Here is a 15,359-nt window from a genome sequence, read left to right as displayed (position 1 = left end):
AACTTAATAATTGTGTGATTTAATCTTACTGAGCCTCAGTTTTCTATAAAATGGGAATAAGACAACTTGAAGCACTTGTCTTACAGTTTTATTAGAAGAATCAAATGAGATAATGTACATAGAGTGCTTTGCAAAACTTGAAAGTGCTACATAAATATTAATTATATAATATGTAATACAATATATAATATAATAAAGTATATCATTGAGATTTGATTGTTTCTGAGACAATGTAATGCTTGTTTTGCCTATTGGAAAGATTGTCATTGATTCCTAATAGATGTAAATGCCAAGTTATTCCCTGGAAAAGTTGATGAGACCAAAAATCCCCAGAAAATTAATAGGAAAGGGAAACAAGAAAAAGTCAGAAAAGGGAAGAGATCAAGGATGGTAAAATAGAGGTGGAGATTAGAAGTTGTAATTAGAAACTGGAACAGAGGTGGGGAATAGAAGTGAACATTGATTTAGTGACAGTGAACAATACCTTTTAATAGAACCTAAGGACCTGAGTACGTTATAGCACATTCACCATTTATTTGTTATTTTTTACTGATAGTTTTTTTTTTTTTAAACATCATCATTATTTCCTTCTATACTTTCTCTACTTTGTGGAAAAGAAAAAGTGAAGTAAAATGTACTGACAAAATAACCTTATGGCCCCCACCTTCCTCCTGCGAAGGAAAAAAAAAAGACATCGTTTTCTGTGAAACTAAGATTGCTTATAGCAATTAATCTGAATTTAGCTGCCCTTTGGCATTGTTTTCAATTATATTGTTGCAATTATTGCATGATTTATTCTCTTGATTCTGCCTTTCAAGTTTTTTCTTTTTTATTATCAGCTTAAACATTAGTAAACATGAACATTTCAGTATACAAAAAAGGAATCCTATATGAAAATGAGAACTTTTATTGTGTACACTTTAAAAGTATATTAAATTTAATATGATGGTATTAAAACTGCCTTGATTTATTGTGAGCCTTTCTAAATTTCCTTCTGCCCTCTTTTAAGAATTTTTAAATGTTTCAATGATGTTCATTTACAACCACCTGCCCCCTTAGTTCAGTTTTTTTTTTTCCCACTTTGTGTTACTTCACCTAAGCTTCCCTTCAGTACATTCACTCTTCTCCAGACTCTCACTATATGCAAGGAAGGCATTGGGCTAGGCAATGAAGATTTGCAAGAATGAAATATGACAATCTCTGTTCTTGATTGCTTAATGTTTTGAAAGAGGGAATATGAATGGATCTAACTATTCCTCTTGAAAGGTAATGTGTGATGGAGTCAAGTCAAGATCTGAACAGAATGCTTTAGGAAAATATAGGGAGGGATATTTCTGATAGTCAGCCATCAAGAAAAGTTTAAAATGTATTTAAGAAGATGAGTAAACAGCTGAGATGCTTGAACATTTATGCCAAAAAGTTTTGAGTTTTAAGTTGTTTTTGTTTTTCATGTCTATCTCACAGAGTTTTCACAGAGAGTATGAAATCAAAAAGCTATGTATAAAAGTTAATCTTAAAAACTTAAAATTAATTACATGTGGTACTGATTCTTGAATGTATTGGATCATTAAGATTTTACTCATTGAAATGGTTTTCTGAAACTGTAAAATAAGTAGTTACTCATAGTCACAGATATTATTATGATAGTAATTAGAAAATTCACAAAGAAACAACTACCAAAAAATGCAGTGTCAGTTGTTAAATGTTTGCTGCTTTTCTAACAGCTTTGAATCTAAAATATCTTTAATATGAAATAACTAATGAGATATTGTTTTCTTCATAAGATGAAATAGTAATATTACACTTTTACTAAAAAAAAAATAATTAAATACTTAACATTGATGGATATAAGTAGCCAAGTTTGGCTTTTAACTTTGACTTTACAAATATGCTTTCTGTGAATATTAGAATTATGCCAAACCTCTTGCTTTTGTGTGCATATATAATGACTAATCTAGGGACTGAGGTGATATGGAGCATAAATTGTTGTAAAGTAAAATTTTTTTCTTCTTTTTAGCATTCTCTGGATATTCAACAAACACAAAATATGACCCATATCAAATTAAAGCAGAGATTGCAAGCCGTCGTGATAGAGTAAGTAAAACATACATATTTTCATGAATAAAACTGTCATATATATGTTTCACGTCAATAAAATTATTTCATTCAATTATTCATTAAGTTTTTTTAAAATTCTCATTAAATGATGGTTTAATGAGACTTGTAAGCTTTTGTTTTGATAAGTTATCATTTTGGATAGCTTGTGACTGTTATTTTAAAAATTCAGATTATATGCCTATGATAATAGAATAGCCATGGGAAACAATGTAATCAGAGTTCTTTCTCGTTTCATTCTCTTAAATTTTACCAGTTAATGAATTTACTATAAGGTTTTGTCTTCAGTTTCCTTAAGGACAAATCAGCTAATCAAAAACAAAAAACAAAACAAACAAACAACAACTTGAGGTGTTGAATTCTCCTAAAAAAGCAGATGTTAATTTTTATTTATCCTCTTTATTAGGTAATGGAAGGTAGAATTCCTTTTTTAAAACCTTGTTCATCTTTTCAGAATTACCAGTCATTTAGTTTCTATAATAGATTATATCCCTTTGAAATTATATCACTTGAGAGTTAAAAGTTACTCCAGTAGTGCCAATTATTGTCATTTAAGCAGTGAGATTGTCATTTCCCAAATATTTCAGTTTTCATGACTTATACATTTTTAGCCAGCATATGATTGATCATCTTTTGAAAGAAATGAATTCAGATAGCAGAAATGTTTACCTTTAATTTGCTTGTATAAACCTCCCGAAAAATGCATTTGTTTTTAGCTTTCCAGATTAAAACGAGAGCTGACACAAATGAAGCAAGAATTGCAACATAAAGAAAAAGGAGTGGAGACACTGCAAGAGTGAGTGAAATTTTTTAATACACATGTGTATGTTTATGCAAATATATGTATGCGTGTGTGTGTGTGTGTGTGTGTGTGTGTGAGAGCCTCTACCTATTTATAGATAGAGATATTAATTTGATTCTATGGATCTTTGTTCAATATCTTTAAATAGTATTTTGAAGTTAGCATAAGACTTAATTTTTTAAAAAAATGCTCTTTGTTTCCCAGTCTTACCTGGACTATACACTTTTGATATCTGCTTAGCTCTTTGACATGGGGAAAAAAAATTAGAAGCCAGGCACGTTTGTTTTTCGAAACATAGTTTTGAAAATAGATAAACTATTTATCTAGTCTTTCTCCTTTATTTGAAATATGAAATCCTGAAATTTCTCCTACTCAGAAGTCAAAAGTAAATTCTCACTTTTTAGAGGATTAACTCATTTAGTGAACATTTATAGTGGTTGATCAAGTGTCCAAAAAACCATTTAATGTTATTTCATTTTCAGGTCCAAATTCTTCTCTTTCACTCTTGTCCCATTATGAGAGCAAAAAAACCCAAAACATTTTACAAACATGCATAATTGGGAAAAACAAATTCCCATTTTGCCATGTTTAAAAACAAAAACAAACCATAAGCATCAGTATTTGCTTTGTTACATCTCCCCTTCACCTGAGTACTTGATAGAGTTCACTTTTGCAAACTGGGCCTATTACTATAATTTTTCTGTTATAATGTTTATAAGAAGACAAGAAATAATTATTTAGCACATTTTAGTTTTATAATGAGTGAAATGACAGGTTTTTTTTTTTTTTTAATAATAAGCAAGTTGAAAAAAGTTTACTCTTCTTAAATATATGCAGTTTTATGTGATTTGATAGTAGTTTAATCTCAAAATATTCAAATGCTGAATAGAAAAATGTCTTGCTTATTTCCTTTAATCTAGTTATCTTCTGCTATCTGCTTATTAGCTTTATTCTACAATTGAGGGAGGGAGGCCCAGCAGGCAAAAGCTTTACTCAGAATCTTATGTTCTGATTAATTCTTTTTCTATTTGTACTGTTATGGGAATAGAATTCTAGAGCTGGATGGGATCATAAAAGCCATCTAGTTCAATCATTATTTTAGAGATGAGTATGATCCATGGAGGGATAAATGACTTGTGCAAGACCATATATAAGTATTAAACAGAGGTGAAATTTAAACTCAGGTCCTTTAGCTTTAGAGCCAATATTTTTCTCCATTGTACCATCCTGCCCCTACTGAACAAGTAGTTGATACAATGTGTGTGTGTGTGTGTGTGTGTGTGTGTGTGTGTGTGTGTGTGTTTATGTATGTGTTAGCCTTGACTTTGAATAAGATATATATTTCAAATTTCACTGTAGCTAGAAAAAGTAGTATAACTTTGCTGAACAAAAGTTTTTTTTTTAATCATTTCAATCCTATCTTTAAGGAAGGGGAAAAATAGATAATGTATCTATAACTCCATGCTTACTCAAATAAGGAATGAAAATACATAGAATTCATGATGCTGAAACTGAAAAGCATAGGAAAAGTAAAATACAAAAGCATCTGGGAATGGTATCAATTAATATTGAAAACTAACCAAGTGGCACTTTAGTCTGACACAAGTAGAACTAATATTTTTTTTTGATCATTTGGCAAAAGCTGTCCTTTTCTTTCCTTCCCACCATCTTCCTGGTATAAAGAGTTTATTTGAACATGCCATTTCCTTGTGATATTATACATACACCTCTCCCATCACTCCATTGGTGGATAGATGACATATTCAAAGAACTCACAAACTGAACATGACAGTCGAGCACACTGAAAACTGCCTAGACCCAGCCTTTCATCTATTAACTGATTTGGAGGCTAAGATGCTTTGAAAACCAGTATTTCATTTGGTTTTGACTTCTCACCCTGCTCTATTAACATTAAGTTTTTGTTGCACATGTTCTAAGTTGCATAACCACAAAGGAGGAAGAGGAAAATATTGATTGTGATTCCATCCTTTGCATATGGTACATGGCACATAATCTTTTCATCTCCTGAGTTACTCAGCCTGAGAGAATTAATGTAGTTAAATGGTTTTATGTTATGATATTCAGGTTTCTGGTGTCACTTTTTTTTTTTTTTTTTTTTTTTGGATGAGCTCACTTGCTAAAAAGAATTGATGTTAAGATTTTGCTCTGGTAAATTTCTCAGTTGAGAATTAAAAAACAACAGTAATGAAGTTTTTATCTAAAATTTTGAGAAAGAAAATGTACTTTTTAGAGAGAGGCAGTGAGGTGATGCATAGAATAGAATGAAGTCACAAAGATTCATCTTTATGAGTTCCAATGTGGCCACACACCAAGCTGTGTGACCCTGAGCAAGTCATTTAATTCTGTTTACCTCAATTCCTCATCTGTAAAAGAGTTGAAGAAGGAAATGGTAAAGCACTTCCATTTCTTTGACAAAAAAACAAAAAACAAAAAGGCATTATAAAGAGCCATATACAACTGAGCAACAATAAACTTATTGACAGATTGATTAACTACAGGATCAAAGAATGAACAAGCTGATCTCTTCTTTTGCTTTCCTCCATATTCCTAACTGAGAGCACTGATTTCATACCCAACAGTAATTTTAAGAAAGGACCTTCAATTTCCCTCTAGAAATTTTTCTGCTGTCCTGGCTTCCCAGAATATCCACTGTATTCTTTTCCAGAGTGCCTCACTAGGAGTTTGGCTGGTTCCAGTATTTTAACCTCAACTTGTTTATCTTGGTCAGATTTCCTTATTGGCACAGAATTCTTCATTCCTCTTGGGCATAAGTGAGGGGAAAAAAGAATATTTTGTAATTTTTTTTTTTAAAGAGAAGATCTTTTTTTAGAGAGGTGGCATAGTGAATTTTGCTTTCAGGTAATGATAGGATAATTTTTAAAAAGTAGCTTGAAGTTTGCTTTTTTGCTAGAATGTTATTTTTTATGAACTCCTCCCACACATGTACATTAGGGAAATAAATGAAGTCAGAATTAATTTCGCTTTAAGGGATTGTTCCTAGCCCAAGATAAGTTGACAAATGATTTTTTTTTCCACTGGGGAATATTGGGCATTCAGTATTCAAGGCAAATTAATACTGCCCATTCACTTATTATATATCTGTGAATGAGGGTAAATTTATGAAAAATTATATTTATATCAGAAGAAAAACCTGGAAGAGAGTTTAAAAATTATTCTGTTATTACCTGAAAGAAAACAGAGGCCACTGTTACTGATCCTAATTATATGATGGGGAAAATTTGTTTCTCTTGGTAGCTCTATTAAAAGGTGAATATGTTTACTATATGACTGACAGTGTACAAAGTGTTGGGGATACAACCCCCCCGCCCAAACAAACAATAATATCTGCCTTCAAGAAGCTTACATTCTAATAACCTTGGCTTTCTGCTACCTTTTTTTTGGTTGTGGTAAGGGACTTCTAATCTAAATTTAAATTTTTGACATTTTTTAATTGCAATAATTTGCTAATTATTTTGTTAAACCTATGAAACATATTCTTGTATCTTATAAAAGCAGTATTAAGATGTGCTCCTTTTAATATTTTTTACATTAAGCCTTCTTCATGGTGCTATACTTTATAATTTTTTTACATACTACTTTAAGTATTTGAGGGAAGCTTAAACTGAATCTGTAATAATTGAATATTATTTTTCTATTGGGTGGGTCAGTGTATAGGTACAAATTTTGAATTATGACCCATAACCATTAGTGGTTAAAGAAAAAATGAAAAATCTTCTAGATTATTTTCCCTTTTGATGTCATTTAACATCATTTAAGGAAAGCCAATAAATCAACAAACACTTAATTGCTAGTAATAGTGGGGAAAAGAACTGTAGTCAATTTAGTTCAATAGACTTTCATTAATCATTATAGCTAGCATTTGTATATCCTTTAAAGCTTATAAAGCACTTTATATGTGTTATCTCATTTGATCTTCATAGCAACCCTGTAATATAGGTGCAGTTATTCCTATGTTACAGATAAAGAAACTGAGGCTGAAAGAAATTAAATAATTTTCTCAGGTCTTATTATCCAGCTAGTACGTATCTGGTCTAAAGTAAGATTTGAACTTAGGTCTTTTTGACACCAAACACTCAATTACAATACCCACAGCCTCATAAGCACTTGATATATACGTTTCTGTCCTAGTTGGTAGGGATACAAAAGAAAACCAAAAGGGGCAGCTAGGTGGCACAGTGGATAGAGCACCAGCCCTTAAATCAGGAGGACCTGAGCTCAAATCTTGTCTCAGACACTTAACACTTCCTACCTCTGTGACCCTGGAACCTTAACCCAATTGCCTGAGCAAAAAAAAAAAAAAAAAAAAAGAAAGAAAGAAAAACAAAAAAGGGAAAAAAAAAGATTCTTTCCCCTCAAGAAACATAAATTATTCTGTAACTTGCAACATATATACCAATATGAATGTGAGGTAATTTGAGGGGGGAAAAAAGAGCTAAATGAACAAATAGGATGGCATGGAAAGTGTGCTTCCATTAGAGATGAAATAGGAGGTGAATCTTAAAAGGAAGTTAACCCTTCTAGAGGTGGAATTTTGGAGAAAGTGCATTCTGGGTATCAAGGCAAATTTATGCAGCTAGAGATTGAAAATAGAATATAGGCTCTCAGGGGAGACGTTTTTAAATGTACACCTTTGTAAATACTTTCACAGATACTTGAGTGACAGATTATCCATTTTAAAAGTTCTTAAAAACAACACAGTTCCTAAAGGAAATTTAAAAATACATATATTTTAGATGCAGAAAAGCAAAGGAATATTTGATTAAATTATTAAAACAAATAGACAACAAAAATGGAAGCAATATTTCTGAAGAGGTTCAGAAATTTAGAGAAGTAAGAGAAATAGTTACCAGCAATGATTTCAGGGGACTGTGCCAGCTCTAGAGTTCTAAGTCCAGAGGAAAAAGAACTGCTTTAGTTTAACACATTAGCCATTGGCACAGACTGGAAGTGAGAGCTGTGGTGTGAGCTCTTTTAGTTCTTCTGCACATTTCTTTGATCTAAGGGCTAATGCCCAAAGTGTTGTCCTATATAATGCTTGACGTTCCTACCTTTGAAGATAGCTGACTGAACACTAGAGTTTTTTCAATTGTCACTGTCTGGGTTGGGTGTGTACCTCCTAGCAAACAGAATTTATACCTAGGTTGGAAGATATCAGAGAATTCTGTTTTAAATGGGCAGGGCAGTTTCTGCCTGTCTAAATCCTTTGTTACTTTCCTTGCCCTTTTGGAGGAGGGAAAGTGAGGGAGAGGGATGATTACAATGGAGATATTTTGGAAGAGTTTTGCTTTTTTCCTTGGTTACCAGAAAATGTTGATTTGGTGGGGAGCAGATCAAGAGCTGGTGAATATTCCATAGTTATTGGTTTAAAAGTGGGTAGTTTTCTCTTTAAAAGAAATGGCTTAGCTAAACTTAGAACCCATGTACATGTACTAGTCTGGTACCCAACCTGTATGAAGTACATTCTATAAAAAAAAAAAAAAATGCTCCCTTGGGCTTTTACATCACCTTTGTTCCCAATCGATCTATCTTCCCTCCTCTATCTAGAGGGCTAATTCTTTTTTTTTTTTTTTTAATAACTTTTTATTGACAGAACATGTCTGGATAATTTTTTACAACATTATCCCTTGCATTCACTTCTGTTCCATCTTTTGTCTTCCCTCCCTTTACTCCCTCCCCTAGATAGCAGGCAGTCGTATACATGTTAAATATGTTATAGTATATCTTAGATACAATATATGTGTGTAGAACCGATCTCTTGCTGCACAGAGAGAATTGGATTCAGAAGGTAAAAATAACCTGGGAAGAAAAACAAAAATGCAAACAGTTTACAATCATTTCCCAGTGTTCCTTCTCTGGATGTAGTTGTTTCAGTCCATCATTGATCAGTTGAAACTGAGTTAGATCTTTGTCGAAGACATCCCCTTCCATCAGAATACATCCTCATACAGTGTCATTGTTGAGGTATATAATGATCTCCTGGTTCTGCTCATTTCACTTAGCATCAGTTCATGTAAGTTAGAGGGCTAATTCTTATGTCAAAGAAATTCAAAAGAAAAAAAAGGAAAAAAGCAATAAAAAAATTAAACCATACTACTCAACACATCAGTCCAATTCCTCAGTGTGTGTATGCACACACACACGTATATATTTACATGTATGTGCATATCGATATAGTGCTTTCTATGTCGTTCTCTACTTTTGAAAAGAAGAGAAGGGAAATTCTTATACTCTCACTCTTCTTTGGGGCCCAGCTTAGTTATTATAATCACATAACATTCAATTATTTGTTTTACTAGTGTACTTGTACATTTCTGTTGTACTTTGTGTGTGTGTTTTCTGTATTCTATCACACTATTGTTGCCTAATTTCTCTCATCATTTCCCAACTAATGGGCATTTTCTTAGTTGTTATTACCTACAGTTTTAATTATTACTTAAGCTCCATTATGGGTTCACCTCAAACAAGCAAACAAATTTTTAAAAGTATTAATATGTTAATTACCAAACTATCTCCTCCTTCTTTTCCTCACTCTACTTTTCCTCTCCTTTTCTTCCTCCTCCTTCTCTTTTCTCTCCTGGTTGTCCTTTATAATTATAATTATTATTATTTCAGGACTCAGACTTGTGATTTCCTTGGTTTAGGGATTTCATCTCAAAGAATTCCCTTTTCCAGTGCAAATCAGCATCTTTCCTACAATTTGTAGTCTTTCAGGGGACTAAAAAGATGATTTGCCAAGGGTCATCCAGCTATTATGTATCAAAATTAGAAACTGAATTCAAGTCTTCCTAGTAATACATGTTAATTTATTCCAATACCTTCCTTTTGTAGATGGGAAAATTGATGCAAACAACAGTGTGATTAAGTTGATACTTGTTGAATGATTGATTGACTCTGAGGTACAGTTGTCTAATACACTCTTTATTTTACTCAATAATATCAATAAGTCTAAATCTGTATGTAACAACTGAATGCTTACTCATATTTAGGGCCTTCTTTTAGCATTTGAGATGGAGAAAAAAAAATCTTTCAAAAGTTTCAGAACAGAATGGAGTTGTTAGCTCTTAGAAAAAGGATAGATTAAAGTATATCACATTCGGCACAGACACATAAGAAAATACTAGGCAGAACCAATATTCTGATAACAGGAAAACATAAAGAAGTTGTGCTGAGACAAAAAGGCCATTGTTGTTGGTTGTAGGACAGGTCTTGCTGCAAAACTGGCTTTCCAAACAGTACCTGCTGTTGATAGAAGGCTTGCAGGAAGCTTTCTGTGGTTAACTCAAGGCCCCCTGCCAGGGCTGGTGATGTAAAAGGCAGGAGTTTTAACAAAACTTTCCATTCTTTTTCGGATATAATCTGTAGCATTAAATGGGAATGAGCTTATAGGCCTGGCAGCATTTTTCTTCAAGATGTGGGAGTTTAAAAGGCTCTTTAGTTATTAGTAGTATTTCTGCTGATGGAATTCTTTTGACATCTTAAACAATACTAACATAAAACACTTTAGGGAGAGAGAGGAGATTGGTGACATGAGATTTCTAAAAAAGTTCTTTTAATTTTAATTTTTTTCAATTATTTGAATGATATGCTTCCTTTCTCTTTAATTCTTTTCACCAAAAAAAGGAAGCATAAAAAATTTAAAACTCACATCACTCCATAACTACAGATTTATCCTGAAGTTAAATTTTATTTGAACCTATCATTGAGCATTGATTTTAGACATATTGAAAGGAATGGTGATGTAAAATAAAGTATTGGATCGACAATGCTCAAATGAGTGAAATAATTAAAGGAAAAATTCTGGAAAAAATAAAGACTTCTTGCATACTCTTGATATTCCATGTTATTCATCATGTGGGCTATGTATTAGATGGGAAAATTCTATATTAAATTCTATATTAAAGATTATAAAATGAACAATATTTCTGAACATTAGCATATTTTGGAACATTCATACTTCTTAATTTCCAATGAGACAAAGCTATTTGAAGACTTTTTTATTTATAGCATATAGGTTTATTATGACTAAAATCACAGTTAAAAACAACAAGATTTTAAAAAATTACTTATTAAATAAAATTAGTAACTATGAATTTTTGAGAATGAACAGTATTTTTGTAATTTAAAAGTGACTTTTGAGAAGACAAAAGAAGAGCAGGTAGCTAAAAATATTATTTCCATGTACAAAGATGGTCATTTCTTTATGGCCAATGACTGCTTTTAATTTACAAGTTCACATTGCTGTTCATATAGGCAACTGCTATATGTACTGGATAGAGGTGGAAGGAATCTCAGCTATCATTTAGTACAATCCCCATCATTTGCATATGTGGAAAGTTATTCATTCAAAAGCTGGTTACTGTGTTGCTGTTGTTCTCAGTTTCCTCATCTATAAAATGAGAGTATTTGAGAAAATAATCTCATATATTCCCATTCTGTTTTCAATGATCCTAAATCCTATGAGATTGGTTTAAAATGACAGAACCATAACTATCCCTGACAAAACCAGAATAAGAATCCATTTCTCTTGATTCCTTGCATGTATGCTATGGCATGCTGATTTGCTAGTTGGCTGGCTAAATAAATGAATGAGTGAATGAATGAATGAATGAATTAGTGATTAACTATATGAGAGAAAGAATGCATGGATGAATTATCCTGCTAATTCTTGAACCAAATGATATTGCTAATATTACATCTGAGTCTACTCTCTTCTTTTTACTTCCTGCTGGCTTTTTTGCCATTCTATGTAGAGATAAAGGCAGTGTAAATATATAACCACTTTTTAAAACTTCTAATTTTAAAAAATCTCATCTGCTTTATATTTTTAAATATTTGTGAGCAATTAAGTATAAATCAAGCAAATATTGGTTGATGAGTCATATGTGTATGTGTGTGTGTGTGTGTGTGTGTGTGTATACATTTTCTCTCTCTTGATTTATATGTATAGCATATATACATATTGCTAGTGCTTATTGGTATTGCAGTAGAAGTGATTCTCTGTAGGCTCTTTTTTCAGTGGTGGCAAAAGGTAGAAAAAAGGACTGAGAGTATTCAGAAGACTTCATGAAGCAAAGCACTTTGAAATATGTTTTAAAATATGGGATGGTCACACACACAAAAAGACAGAAATTAAGACATTAGTCTATTTACCAATATACTTTTTAATATAGTTTTTATAAATATGTAGTTTTTTATATCACCAAAGTCTTTCTAAGATTCCTTCCTTTCCTCTCCCAAAGAGTTATCTCATATAATGCTATTTTTAAGACTGAAAGGATCAAAATAAGAGGAAAAAAATCAACAACTGATCAATACTTGGAAAGAGTCTGAAAATATGTTCACTGTACAATACTTGTCACTACATCCTTTTCAAAGGAGTGGGGTAAAAGTGTCTTCTTGTATCACATCTTTTGAGTTCTGCATAGTTTTTTATAATTTTACAAACTTCACTTTTGATTTGTATGTGTGTGCATGTGTGTATGGTTCTGTCTGTTTATATTGTAGTAATTGTATATCGTTTTCTTGACTCTGCTTAATTCTTTCATTCTGCACCAGTTCATGTGTTTCTTGATATCTGTCAATTGAAAGGCTTTTATTACAAGGGAAGCAGGTGGTCCTTATGGTTAGTAGCAATTTTAGCTGATATTCTGTATTGGTTATTGTTTTTTTGGCCCTATAAAGTGTATTTGTGGAGTGTCAATAGCATTTCTTACCTTCTACATCAGTGAAAATACAAAATTGTTTCTGTAAGTACATTTGAACATATTCTTTTTATAGTAGTTTAAGGTTATATTTTAGAGGTGCAAAATACTTTAGATTCATGATCTCATCTATCCTCAAAAGAACCCTCTGATAAATTTATTCACTTCAACAATTTCTTAAGTGACTATTTCTTATTTTTTAAGTGACTATTGTATACAAAGTATGGTATTACTGGGGATATAGTGACAAAACTAGAATGTTTCCTGCCATTATGAGTTTTCCTTTATTTTATGATTTTACCTCATCACGTGTCATAGTTATTTCTGGTTTTCCTATAATATGAATCTATCTCTAAAAGAAATCTCTTTTCCTATACTAAGCGCTATATGTGGTAATAGAATCTATTAATCTAATAATAATTTTGCAGTTTTTATGGGTAGGATTTGAATTATAATATATAATTTGCTACCAAATTTTACATGTGTAAAACTTACCTGGGCTTCAGTAACTCATTTCAACCTTTTGAGTCAGAACAGTATAGAATCAAAGATGGGAATGTAAGTACATCAGATATATTCTCTTCCTTTTCACAGATGAAGAAACTGAGATTCACTGAGATTGAATTGCCTAAAGCCACATAAGCAATTCATTGATGACAGAGCTGGGAATAAAATCCAAATCTCCTTTCTTTTTGTCCAGTGCATGTTTCTGGATACCATGTTTCAGTCACAATCTCAGAATTTTATTAAATAAAGCTTTTTGCAATTTGTGGCTCAATGGGAGTAACAAAAGAGACAGAATGGAAGTTGATAGTGCATTTGGGATTCAGGATTTAAGGAGGCAGGAACAGTGATCAGCTTGCTATATAGAGGAAAGACCGGGGTAGATGAGATAATGTAAGTGAAAGTGCTTTGAAAAAAAAAAAATCAAATGCTGTATAAATGTAAAGTGAGAAGGTGTTAGAAAGTGACCCTGCTTTTTATCTCCCATTGTTTAGGTGAAAGTTATGCCGGTGCATGGGCTGCAAAAAGAAAGGGAGTCCAGTACTTAACTCTTGGCTATACTCTGTCCTTTTAAACTTTCGATAGAGAAGTACTTTCCTTTTCCCTTTTCCCTTTAGTAGATAGTTCAATGGAAAAGGTACTGGGTCTGCAGTCAGGAAGACATAGTTCAAAGCCAGCCTCAGACATTTACTATCTATGTAACTTTGGATGCTCACTGGCTGTATATAACTCTGGACAAGTCATTTAACCACTATTCAGTCTCCATTTTCTCAACTGTAAAATGAGGATAATAATAGCACTTACTTTGCAGGGTTAGTATCAGGATCAAATGAGATTATATTTGCAAATCAATTAGTGCAGTACCTAGTAATAAATACTTATTTCGTTACTTTAAAAATAGAATTCCATTTTGTATGGCAAAGAAATATGTATTTTTATAAGTGATAATTAAGTAAATTTTATTAATCATAAGTGATATTACTGTGATCTCAACTTTTTAGCCTCCTAAGGTAGTGCTGTTTGTTTCTTTAGAAAGTGCTATTCAAATTCTAGTGATCCTCAAGAAATTACTCATTTGTCCCTTTAGTACTTCTCATAAATGTTTTTCCTTATACCTAGTAATTATAAAATTAAAGAACTTTTATTTTAAATAATTTGAATATATTCTCATTATTGTTTCCTTATCTGTAAATGGGGAAAATAGTAGGATCTACTTTTCAGAATTGTGAAAATCAATGATGTTCATAGAGGGTTTAGCACAGTATATGGCACATAGTAGGTATTATATAAATGCTTATTCCCTCCCTCCCGTGGGTTCTTTCTCCTTGTAATTATACCCCAAAGAACTAAAACAGTGGCTCCTCTTGCCTAATAATTCTTAGAGGAAATGCAAACACTGAACCAAATTGTTCTCATTCGGACAGCTTGTATCTAGAGCAAATGAAAGAAAATAAATCTATTGAGGATTCCCCAATAAAGAGGGTGAAGGCAACAATAGATCATGTCATTTTAGTAACAAGAAAGGGTATAGTCAGCCAAGTAAAGTCATACTACCTCCTTTATGTTCAGGAAGGAAGCTATTAAGTATCAAAGATGTTCTGTCAACAAATCCATGCCAATACATTGATGTGTTAACCATTCTTTTGCTCTTTAAAGGTGTTTGATGTCAAAGGAACTTTATAAATTCTATGTGTTGAGTGTCATTGATTTAAAGCTTGTACTTCCTTTTTTCTTTTTATGTCTATGTTTGTGTAATGATAAGCTGTCATTCTGATTTTTTCTTAACAGAATTGATCGTAAGATGTCAAGTGCTCATACTAATTATAAATTGGATGAAGCCCAGGCTATAATGAGTGAGCTCCGAACCATAAAGAAAGCTATTTGTACAGGCGAAAAAGAAAGGCGGGATCTGATGCAAGTAAGAATGTCAGACTGTAAACCTTTTAAAACTTTATAGCCTCCCCTCCCCCCCCCCCCTTCACCAATTACATCTTTTTTGATATGTGTAATTTTCTTTTCTAAATTATACCCTTGACTTTTGAGTTTCTGCCTTTTCTTTTTTTTTTTTTTTTTGGCTGTGTTTAGGAGGAAAATAGTCTTTTATTAACAGGAAATAGAATAATTCTAGTTTCTATTCTTAATATTGTATTTGAATTTTCTTGATTATAGTCTCAAGTACACTATTTAAATTTGTT

At 32.1% G+C, this 15,359-nt stretch overlaps 1 protein-coding gene across 1 annotated transcript in view; it reads left to right on the top strand.

Annotated features, from left to right (window-relative positions):
* WWC3 (WWC family member 3) overlaps positions 1-15,359 on the top strand; it is a 187,052-nt gene that overhangs the window by 104,404 nt on the left and 67,289 nt on the right. Inside the window, exons 4-6 of the mRNA XM_051984543.1 lie at positions 2,018-2,094; positions 2,832-2,911; positions 14,953-15,082. Coding sequence (XP_051840503.1) covers positions 2,018-2,094; positions 2,832-2,911; positions 14,953-15,082 — 287 coding nt within the window. The remainder of the gene's footprint in view (positions 1-2,017; positions 2,095-2,831; positions 2,912-14,952; positions 15,083-15,359) is intronic.

Source organism: Antechinus flavipes, chromosome 3 (assembly GCF_016432865.1).
Source record: "Antechinus flavipes isolate AdamAnt ecotype Samford, QLD, Australia chromosome 3, AdamAnt_v2, whole genome shotgun sequence".
Taxonomy (NCBI): Eukaryota; Metazoa; Chordata; class Mammalia; order Dasyuromorphia; family Dasyuridae; genus Antechinus; species Antechinus flavipes.
Note: the sequence above shows the minus strand (reverse complement) of the source record. Positions and strands in the feature narration are given on the sequence as shown.